Source organism: Phragmites australis, chromosome 2 (assembly GCF_958298935.1).
Source record: "Phragmites australis chromosome 2, lpPhrAust1.1, whole genome shotgun sequence".
Classification (NCBI taxonomy): Eukaryota; Viridiplantae; Streptophyta; class Magnoliopsida; order Poales; family Poaceae; genus Phragmites; species Phragmites australis.
This window is the reverse complement of record NC_084922.1, coordinates 27,807,532-27,817,727: the sequence shown is the minus strand read 5'-3', so window position 1 is coordinate 27,817,727 and position 10,196 is coordinate 27,807,532. Positions and strand designations below refer to the sequence as shown.

The following is a 10,196-nucleotide window of genomic DNA, read 5'->3' as shown; positions in this document are numbered from 1 at the left end:
CACGTAAACCGGGCGTCCAGCCGTCCACAGATTTCACCTGTCAGATGATCACCCTTTGTACGGCTCCATCCGGGCACAGATCGCTCAAAAAAATCTGACATTGCAACGGAAGGACCACCTGTCAGACCAGCGCTTAGCTGGCAGCAGATTGCAAATTTGCAGTCACCTCTCCTTCTAGAAGGCAGCCGCTTAATTAATTGTCCGACTTAATCCTCTCGCATTCCCATGCGAAAACAGCTCTTCTTCTAGAAGGGACAAGCGGCGAGCGCGGCACCGGGGCTCCGCGACGAGAGGTGTCTTGGTAGCCAAGGCGCCAAGCGTCATGCTCGGTCCCACGGCTCTGACCATCGCGACCGCAAGCCAACGGCCCCCCACCCCTACAAAACCCGCCATCCTCCTCGGCACCCTCCCGGGTAGGAGGCCGGGGCCTGGCGGGGAGTGAGGAGGGATAGAGAGATGGACGCGGCGGGGGACATCCAGAAGGTGGCGAGCATGCGGCGAGACAGCGAGTCCATGTGGCGGCGCGGGGACGACGTGTTCTCGCGCTCCTCCAGGGAGGAGGACGACGAGGAGGCGCTGCGCTGGGCGGCGCTCGAGAAGCTGCCCACCTACGACCGCGTCCGCCGCGCCATCCTCCCGCTCGGCGACGGCGCCGAGGCGGGCGGGAAGGGGCTTGTGGACGTCGACGTGCTCAGCCTCGGCCCGCGCGATCGCCGCGCGCTGCTGGAGCGCCTCGTGCGCGTCGCCGACGAGGACAACGAGCGGTTCCTGCTCAAGCTCAAGGACCGCGTCGATAGGTGCGTGCGTGCGTGCTCGTAGTAGTACCAGAAAAGTAGTGGTGGCCTGCTGGCTGCTGCCCGTGACCTTGGCGGTTGCCTCGCCCACCGGGTGTTTGACGATTTGCGCGTTCTTGGCTGTGCAGGGTTGGGATCGACATGCCCACGATCGAGGTGCGGTTCGAGCACCTGGAGGCGGAGGCGGAGGTGCGCGTCGGCAGCAGCGGCCTCCCCACTGTCCTCAACTCCATCATCAACACGGTCGAGGTACGCGCGCCATCGTGCTCGCTCGTTCGTGCGCTCTAGATTCATTCCGCCTACGTATGCGTCAACGAAAGGTGATTGATTGGTGTGCTCTTGTCCCATTCAGGAAGCAGCGAACGCGCTGCACATACTGCCCACTAGGAAGCGGACCATGCCCATCCTCCACGACGTCAGTGGCATCGTCAAGCCGCGCAGGTAGTAAAACGATCTCTCCTTTCTTTTTTTTTTCTCCTACAGCGAGGATGATATGTTCTTTTGGACAACTAAGATTATAACTCTAGTATTTGTCTGTTTTGTTTTGGAGTTGGAGTCTGGATTATTAAATCAGGGTCTTTTGGGACTCGATTTCTTCGCTTCTTCCACCAGTCTACCTCACGTTTTTTACGTTGGTGCAGGATGACTTTGCTGTTAGGCCCACCCGGATCAGGCAAGACCACCTTGCTGCTCGCGCTGGCCGGAAGGCTTGACAAAGACCTCAAGGTTGTAAAAATGGAATGCTATACTATACATCTTGCAATAATTATGCCTTTGAAAAATCAATCTGTGTAATTCCTCATTATGCACATTTCATCAGCATCTTGTTTATCTCAACTTCTGTACAAAATGGGCAACCAAGAAACAGGGCACCTTTTGTGGATACGGATTACTTACATTGAAACAATATGCAGGTTAAAGGCAAAGTGACCTACAACGGGCACGAGATGACGGAGTTTGTGCCCGAGAGGACGGCCGCGTACATCAGCCAACATGACCTCCACATTGGAGAGATGACTGTGAGGGAGACGCTAGCTTTCTCCGCCCGCTGCCAGGGTGTTGGCTCCCGCTTTGGTACAATTTTGAGCTATTCACACAAACACATGCATTCATTTGGGCGGCTTGCAGATTACGCGAGGTTAGCATGGTTTGATTGATATGCTTATCAGGTTTTCCTTCTTTCCTTTTATGTTGTCAGATATGCTGACTGAGCTGTCGAGGCGGGAGAAGGCGGCAAATATCAAGCCTGATGCTGATATCGATGCATTCATGAAGGCAAGTATTTACAAAACCTGACTAGATCCAGCATGTTTTGCTGTCTTTTGTTAAGTTATTCATGAACGCTTAACTGATCAGAAGCGAAAACTTAGTATTTTTTTCTGCTTAACTTAATTAGGCGTCTGCAATGGGTGGGCAAGAGGCCAATGTGGTCACTGACTATATTCTGAAGGTACATGTAACTTTTAGCTACAGCCGCGAGTAATTTCAGATTGGATTACTCTAATCTGTCTTTACCATTTGCATGTCACTTGCTGCAGATATTAGGACTAGAGATATGTGCAGATACGATGGTAGGGGATGAGATGCTGAGGGGCATCTCTGGTGGACAACGAAAGCGTGTTACAACCGGTAAAAAAGACAGTCATTTGTCAGTTCAAAAACATTGGCTTTATGTAAGAGCGTTGTGAATGATTTTCTTTGGTTGTATCCTGTAGGTGAGATGCTGGTTGGGCCTGCCAGGGCGCTTTTCATGGACGAGATCTCAACTGGGCTTGACAGCTCCACTACATTCCAGATTGTGAACTCGCTTAGGCAGTCTATCCACATCCTTGGTGGCACAGCCGTTATCTCCCTGTTGCAGCCAGCGCCTGAGACTTACAACCTTTTTGATGACATCGTCCTCCTTTCAGACGGCCAGGTCGTGTATCAGGGCCCCCGTGAGGATGTGCTTGAATTTTTCGAGTCCGTAGGGTTCAGATGCCCTGAGAGGAAGGGTGTCGCCGACTTCTTGCAAGAAGTACGTACTGTGCACCATATTTCAATGTACATATATGTAAAATCCTTGTTAACATATCTCCATTGAAATGCTGAGCAGGTGACTTCGAAAAAAGATCAGAGACAGTACTGGGCGCGTCTTGATGAGCCTTACAGGTTTGTGACTGTGAAGGAATTCGCGACTTCATTCAAGTCATTTCACACTGGGAGAGCTATAGCAAACGAGCTCGCTGTTCCGTTTGACAAGAGCAAGAGCCATCCAGCCGCGCTGACCACCACGAGGTACGGCGTGAGTAGCAAGGAGCTGCTGAAGGCAAACATAGATCGGGAGATCCTTCTCATGAAGAGGAACTCTTTCGTCTACATGTTCAGAACCTTCCAGGTAATTTCCATTAATCCAAACAATAGCATCAGTTAGCATGTAAGGAAAAACAACAGCAACATGACTGACTCCTTGGTTCTCTGGCATTGCAGCTGATGCTAATGTCAATCATTGCAATGACTCTCTTCTTCCGTACGAAGATGAAGCATGACTCGGTGACAAGTGGGGGCATCTACGTGGGCGCTCTCTTCTTTGGTGTGCTTATGATCATGTTCAATGGCTTCTCTGATCTGGCACTCACTGTCTTCAAGCTGCCTGTATTCTTCAAGCAGAGGGACCTCCTTTTCTTTCCGGCATGGTCCTACACTATACCCTCATGGATCCTCAAGATACCCATCACATTTGTCGAGGTTGGCGGATATGTATTCTTGACATATTATGTAATTGGGTTTGACCCAAATGTCGGCAGGTGAGATTTACCGATAGTTTATGAGTCATTTTATTAACAAAACGTGTAGCCTTAACCATTTTTTACTCTGGTAATGTGCTGCGAATGTTCTAACAGTATCAGTTGCCTTCAGGTTCTTCAAGCAGTATCTTCTTCTGTTAGCAATCAATCAGATGTCAGCTTCACTCTTCCGATTTATTGGTGGGGCAGCAAGGAACATGATTGTTGCAAATGTCTTTGCATCGTTCATGTTGCTGGTTGTCATGGTGTTGGGAGGATTTATTCTAGTAAGAGGTAAAAACTCACCTTTCTCTCTTTTTGTAATTCTTTGCAATGTAGCTTCTTCCTAAACCACTGCTTCTTTGTATCTCATCTTGCAGAGAAAATCAAGAAATGGTGGATCTGGGGCTACTGGATCTCCCCAATGATGTATGCGCAGAATGCCATCTCAGTGAATGAGATGCTTGGGCACAGCTGGGACAAAATATTGAATAGCACTGCCTCCAACGAGACCCTAGGTGTGCAAGTCCTTAAGTCCCGTGGAGTATTCCCGGAAGCAAAGTGGTATTGGATTGGCTTTGGTGCAATGATTGGATTCACGATACTCTTCAATGCTCTCTTCACTCTTGCCCTTACATACCTTCCGCGTGAGTACCTCCAAACCAGCTCGCTCATTATTCTTGGATTTCGCAATATCTAAACCTGTGAACGGTTTCGTCTTATTATTTTGCAGCATATGGCAACTCCCGGCCATCAGTATCTGAAGAGGAACTGAAGGAGAAGCATGCCAACATGAACGGTGAGGTTCTGGATGGCAATCGCTTGGCATCAGGAAGCGCTCATCGATCAACAGGAATCAACGCTGAATCTGATTCAGCAACAATGGAAGATAATTCTGCCCTGACTCAAAAGGGGATGATCCTCCCATTTGTCCCGCTTTCACTCACCTTCGACAACATCAGATACTCTGTTGACATGCCTCAGGTAAAAGATAGAAAGTTGCTTCTCTTACACTGTCAACAATGGTAATTGACCGCTAGTTTATAACCTTGGGTGTGAAATCAAATTCAGGAAATGAAAGCACAAGGTGTTGTTGAAGATCGTTTGGAGCTCCTGAAAGGTGTCAGTGGGTCTTTTAGGCCAGGGGTGCTGACCGCACTGATGGGCGTTAGTGGCGCAGGGAAGACTACTCTGATGGATGTGTTGGCAGGGAGAAAGACCGGTGGGTACATTGAAGGAGACATCAGCATTTCAGGATACCCTAAGAAACAAGAGACCTTTGCGCGTGTATCAGGATACTGTGAACAGAATGATATCCACTCGCCACAGGTGACAGTCTATGAGTCCCTGCTTTTCTCAGCATGGCTCCGGCTTCCCAAGGATGTAGATTCGAAGAACAGAAAGGTCAGTCCCACAAAAAGGTTGTCATTTCCACCTTCAGTTGATATTTGGTAAATAGCTGCTTACCTTTGTGTCTACAGATGTTCATTGAGGAGGTGATGGAGCTTGTGGAGCTCAAACCACTGAGAGATGCCTTGGTTGGACTTCCTGGAGTGAACGGTCTGTCAACTGAGCAGAGGAAAAGGCTTACCATTGCTGTGGAACTTGTTGCAAATCCTTCGATCATCTTCATGGATGAGCCAACCTCGGGGCTTGATGCCCGAGCAGCTGCAATTGTGATGAGGACGGTGAGGAACACTGTCAATACTGGTAGAACTGTGGTCTGCACGATACATCAGCCTAGCATCGACATATTTGAAGCATTCGATGAGGTGAGTGGGATTTCACAAAGGAGATTTCTTCCAGCTACTCTCTGGATAGCTGTGCTAGATTGTCATACTAGATTTTTTGTGGCTGGTTTTCGAAACCTTGAACCATGTTGCAACTTGCAAGGTCTGAAATGTTTGATTAATACTTGCAGCTTTTCCTGTTGAAGCGTGGTGGAGAAGAGATCTATGCTGGTCCACTAGGCCATCATTCTTCAGAGCTGATAAAGTATTTCGAGGTAAAGTGATATTACAGGAATTTGGATATCCATCTATCAAATTTCTTCAAAATTACTCATAAGATCTTGTGGTTTCATATTATGCAGGGCATTCAAGGGGTTAGCAAAATTAAAGATGGTTACAATCCAGCAACATGGATGCTGGAAGTGACAACAGTGTCTCAAGAACAGATGCTAGGTGTTGATTTCAGTGACAGATACAAGAAATCTGAACTCTACCAGTAAGTAACTTTCAATCCTACAAATCGCTTCACTTTGAGCGTAAGCATAAGTGGTCACATTAACAACTAGGAAGAGCACTAAATAATTAAAATTAATTATGGTAGGTCAATGTTTCGTAAGTATGCTATAGGTAACTTATCATACTAAGCTTATTCAACAAAATGGAGGACTACCGGTTGGTACATACCAATGCACTTTGCAGTTCTGAATATTATGAACCTTCGTTCTCCAGAGCATTTCTGCAGTCGATGATGTGTTGTTACGTTTTACAGGAGGAACAAGGCCTTGATAAAGGAATTAAGCCAACCAGCTCCAGGTTCAAGTGATCTGCATTTCCCTAGCAAGTACTCACGGTCTTCCATCACACAGTGTGTGGCTTGCCTGTGGAAGCAGAACCTGTCATACTGGAGAAACCCTCCTTACAATACCGTTAGGTTCTTTTTTACTACCGTCATTGCTCTCCTCCTCGGCACCATCTTCTGGGACCTTGGTGGAAAAGTGTAAGTCATGCCAAATTTTACTATTGCATATAGCAAATATGTGGACACCTTCAAAATTTAATACACATTTTGCTTCTTAATCCAGGAAGACGTCACAAGACTTGTTTAACGCTATGGGTTCAATGTACTCCGCGGTGCTGTTCATCGGCGTCATGAACTGTACCTCAGTTCAGCCAGTGGTGGCTGTGGAGCGGACTGTTTTTTATCGTGAAAGAGCTGCCGGCATGTACTCAGCTTTCCCATATGCATTTGGCCAGGTGAATGGTTCTCCTGAAAATCATTTTCAGACACCTTTTTCTGCTTCTGATTACTGCATATTCTTGGGAGACGGATCTGATCAGCTTGTCTCTCCTCGCAGGTTGTCATTGAGCTCCCATACGGACTGGTTCAGGCTATCTTATACGGGGTCATAGTGTACTCGATGATCGGGTTCGAATGGACGGCTGCCAAGTTCTTCTGGTACCTCTTCTTTGGGTACTTCACGCTGCTCTACTTCACATTCTACGGCATGATGGCCGTCGGCCTGACACCAAACTACCACATCGCCTCGATCGTCTCCTCGGCGTTCTACGCCATCTGGAACCTCTTCTCTGGGTTCATCATCCCCCGACCGGTAAGCGTCGTCGCCCTTGTCGCTCCGTTGTGCCTACTCTTATTTTTCAATACTTTCCATAACTCATTTCCGTTCTGGCCTGACACGTTGTTCAGAAAGTGCCGATCTGGTGGAGGTGGTACTGCTGGATATGCCCCGTCGCGTGGACGCTGTACGGGCTGGTCGTGTCTCAATTCGGCGACGTTACGACGCCGATGGACGACGGCAGGCCCGTGATGGTGTTCATCGAGGACTACTTCGACTTCAAGCACAGCTGGTTGGGGTGGGTTGCCGCCGTGGTCGTGGCGTTCGCGGTGCTCTTCGCCGCCCTGTTTGGCTTCGCCATCATGAAGCTCAACTTCCAGAAGAGATGATGACGATAGGAGCTGGGAAGCATGTCCTGCACAAGGGATTGCATTTTTTGGGTTGGATTACAAATCGGGCTGTGCATATTGGTGGAGTACACCGTATATCTTAATTCGTTAGTTACTCGTATAAGCCTTTTCCCTTCTTTTTAGAAAGGTGCCGTAGTATTTCGTAATGTAAAGGATTCATGCCTAGTAAAATTTTTTGTAAACGAGTACCATAGAAAAATTATCAGTTGGAGAAGGTAAGAAAGGGCCGCTTCTTTAGCTGACTGTCGAGGGTTTGTTTCTAATAAATGTGTCTAAAAATAATAGGTTATGTTTTGGATCAAAGATTGAGCATAAAACGAGGCACACATGATATATATAAATTTGGGCCTCCGTTTGAAGTAATATCATACGTCCTGTGTGGATGATTGTATATATGTATTTACTCGAGTACAGGTAATATGACTAATCTATTATAAGAAGTAGATTAAATCTAATCTAACATAAAGCTAAAGTTTAAGTTCCTCTTACGCCAAGGTCTTGATGCCTGCCTCCAATAGTCGAGAGAAAAAAGAGCCTCCTCCGGGGGTCTGGGTCCCCATCTTATATAAGAGTGATGTACTGTCTCCTATCCAGTCGTAGTCGATAAGGAGTTCTTTTTCTTGTCGTCCAAGTAGGTAGATCTGTCCTGGATACTAGTCTTCTTGAGTTTGTTAAGCAATTGAGGCCTTCCTAGTATAGACCTTCTAGATGCTTGGTGTATCAGGTACCGCGGATTCGGTTCTATAATATTCCGAGTTGTTAAGTATGCACACGGTATATCTCGTCTGTATATGGTATATCTCTTATGTGTATATACCCTATAGTTAGATATTCGACAATAGCTTCCTAAATCTACTTAGCAATGAGGACTTCTACAAGCATCTACACAATTATCGCCAAGTCCAATCCTAGTCAAGTAAGGTAGATCAAACTCACAGTCAAAAGAATCGAATAAGAAAAGGCTATGTTCCGAGTATCGAGTGGAAACACTTTTGGGTCGAGCACCCTTTTGTTATCCACACTCGAGACTAGATAGGGGTCAGTAATATCGACTTCTCGACACCCGTCTCTGAGTAGAGTTAAAAAAACCTTTTGAAATTTGAAGCGACGGGGATAGGCACATTTAATGCTTGAAGAATGCATACAAGCATGCAGAGATTCGCACAATGCCATCGTCCCACTTTTCACGCCAATCGAAGTTCCATAGTTTTTATCCCAATCGAAAACAATTTATGAGTCTCATCTTGAGGCAAGGCCTATTTAATTACCCGAGAAGAGAACTTCACCATCATTGCCTTAGCCTCATTGCCTCCTCTGCAGTCTCGCTCTTCGAGTTCATCCACCACTGTTTGTCTTCTACTCAAAGACTTCATCTTTCACTTTGGATCTTATGGTTGTGCTTGTTTTCATTGCAGCTTTTGATTGGATCAAGTAAGGAGTAAAGTTGTGGCATCAAAAGTATGTGATATAGCCCATGACTCTCTAGGTGTGATAATCAAGAAAGAGAGTAGAGCATATGCACCAAAATATACTTGACGTGACCTATGTCCCTTCGCTTCATGACTGAATTCGAGTAGAAAGTGGAGCATAAACATTGATATTATACGATGTAGCTTCCATTTCTCGACCACATACTCGATGTCTCCAACCCCCGAGCGAGTGGTTGAGATTATGTTATGGTCATCGGGTGTATTTGAACAGCTGGGTAGGTGAGCATTAAAAACCCACTTCTGCTTGTGCTTGTTTTCATTGCAGCTTTTGATTTGATGTGCAATAATGACCGTGCACCCCTCTTTGCAGAGATTGGACAAGTTGCAATGTCTTAGCGATGCCTCGACTTCCGCTAGATGTGATACGCGACCGAGGAAATCTTGAAAATGCGAGCACTTCAGATCTTGATGGCTCTGTTTATACAATGTGACTTGTTTCTGCATCTATAAATAGAGGGGACCCAAGGTCATTCATTTCTCACCCTGTCTCCTTCCTTCTCCTCTACTCGTTATTCTAGAGAACTCATGGAGCCTGAAGCCATGGCCTTTGCTCCACCGTTGTCCTGCGAGCTAAGCCTAGAGAGTGAAGAAGCAGGGTTCCTCTCCCCTAAGACCCTCTCCATGATCCCTCCTGGGGTCATCAATGTTTCCTTCGATGATGAGAAATCGAATGAGAGCAAGAGGGATGAAGAAGATGAAGGGGATAAAGATGGTGGTGATCTTGAGAAGATCATCGACCAGGTCGTCGATGAGGTCTTCAGCAATGAAGCCCCCGAACCTCTGGTGGTAGAGACAGTGCGGTTGTCTTACCAAGGCGTAAAGCTTGGACTTATGAGAAATTTTCTCTGCAGGCACATCATCGTCAGGGATGTCTCGACCTTCAAGATAGGCTTGGTACGGAGTCATCCAAGTCGGTTCGCATTCGAGTAGTGCAGCATCCATGTTTACGGGGTCTGCCTCGATGACTGGACCAGACTGCTGGTCGAGTTAGGTAGCATTCGTTCACCGAACTATCGGGACAGATGGTTTGAGGAGTTTTTCAACGAAGACTCCTATGGGTACCCAAGCTTAGGAAGAAGCGAGTCTAGCAAGTTCATCCACATCAAAGTTTTCACTCCTCTTGATATGCGTTACTTATAACCCTTTGAATTTCTGCTCAAGCTTTCGCACCACGTTCAGGTAAGCTATCATGTTGTTGTCCGAGCACTGGTACTCCTTTTCTATTTGGTTTATGATTAGCCGTGAGTCCCCTTTTACGAGAAGTCACCTAATTCCAAGTGACTCAGCTATACAGATCATGTTTACCAGTCCCTTGTATTCTACTACATTGTTGGAAGCTTTAAAATCAAATTGAACAACGTACTTGAGTTTATCGCCCGTTAGAGATTTAAGTACAATGCCAACCCTCGAGCCTTGAAGCATGAGCGATCCAT

The 10,196-nt window shown here is 46.8% G+C and overlaps 1 protein-coding gene across 1 annotated transcript; it reads left to right on the top strand.

Moving 5' to 3' along the window:
* The first annotated feature begins 261 nt into the window (after positions 1 to 261).
* Positions 262 to 7,639, top strand: LOC133906829 (ABC transporter G family member 36). The gene is made up of 22 exons (XM_062348844.1): positions 262 to 797; positions 923 to 1,043; positions 1,147 to 1,235; positions 1,436 to 1,520; positions 1,709 to 1,868; positions 1,993 to 2,069; positions 2,191 to 2,244; positions 2,333 to 2,423; positions 2,510 to 2,811; positions 2,890 to 3,171; positions 3,264 to 3,580; positions 3,693 to 3,853; positions 3,940 to 4,206; positions 4,293 to 4,543; positions 4,631 to 4,963; positions 5,041 to 5,331; positions 5,481 to 5,564; positions 5,652 to 5,785; positions 6,059 to 6,286; positions 6,372 to 6,543; positions 6,645 to 6,899; positions 6,995 to 7,639. Exons 1-22 carry the CDS (start codon positions 457 to 459, stop codon positions 7,250 to 7,252), a joined length of 4,353 nt encoding a protein of 1,450 aa, XP_062204828.1. The 5' UTR covers positions 262 to 456; the 3' UTR covers positions 7,253 to 7,639.
* Positions 7,640 to 10,196: the final 2,557 nt, after the last annotated feature.

Excerpts from the sequence above, each read along its gene's own strand:
- LOC133906829 (XM_062348844.1), top strand. The coding sequence starts at position 457 with ATGGACGCGGCGGGGGACATCCAGAAGGTGGCGAGCATGCGGCGAGAC. Across the intron at positions 798-922 it reads CTCAAGGACCGCGTCGATAG|GGTTGGGATCGACATGCCCA; the intron begins GTGCGTGCGTGC and ends TTGGCTGTGCAG. Across the intron at positions 6,287-6,371 it reads TGGGACCTTGGTGGAAAAGT|GAAGACGTCACAAGACTTGT; the intron begins GTAAGTCATGCC and ends TTCTTAATCCAG.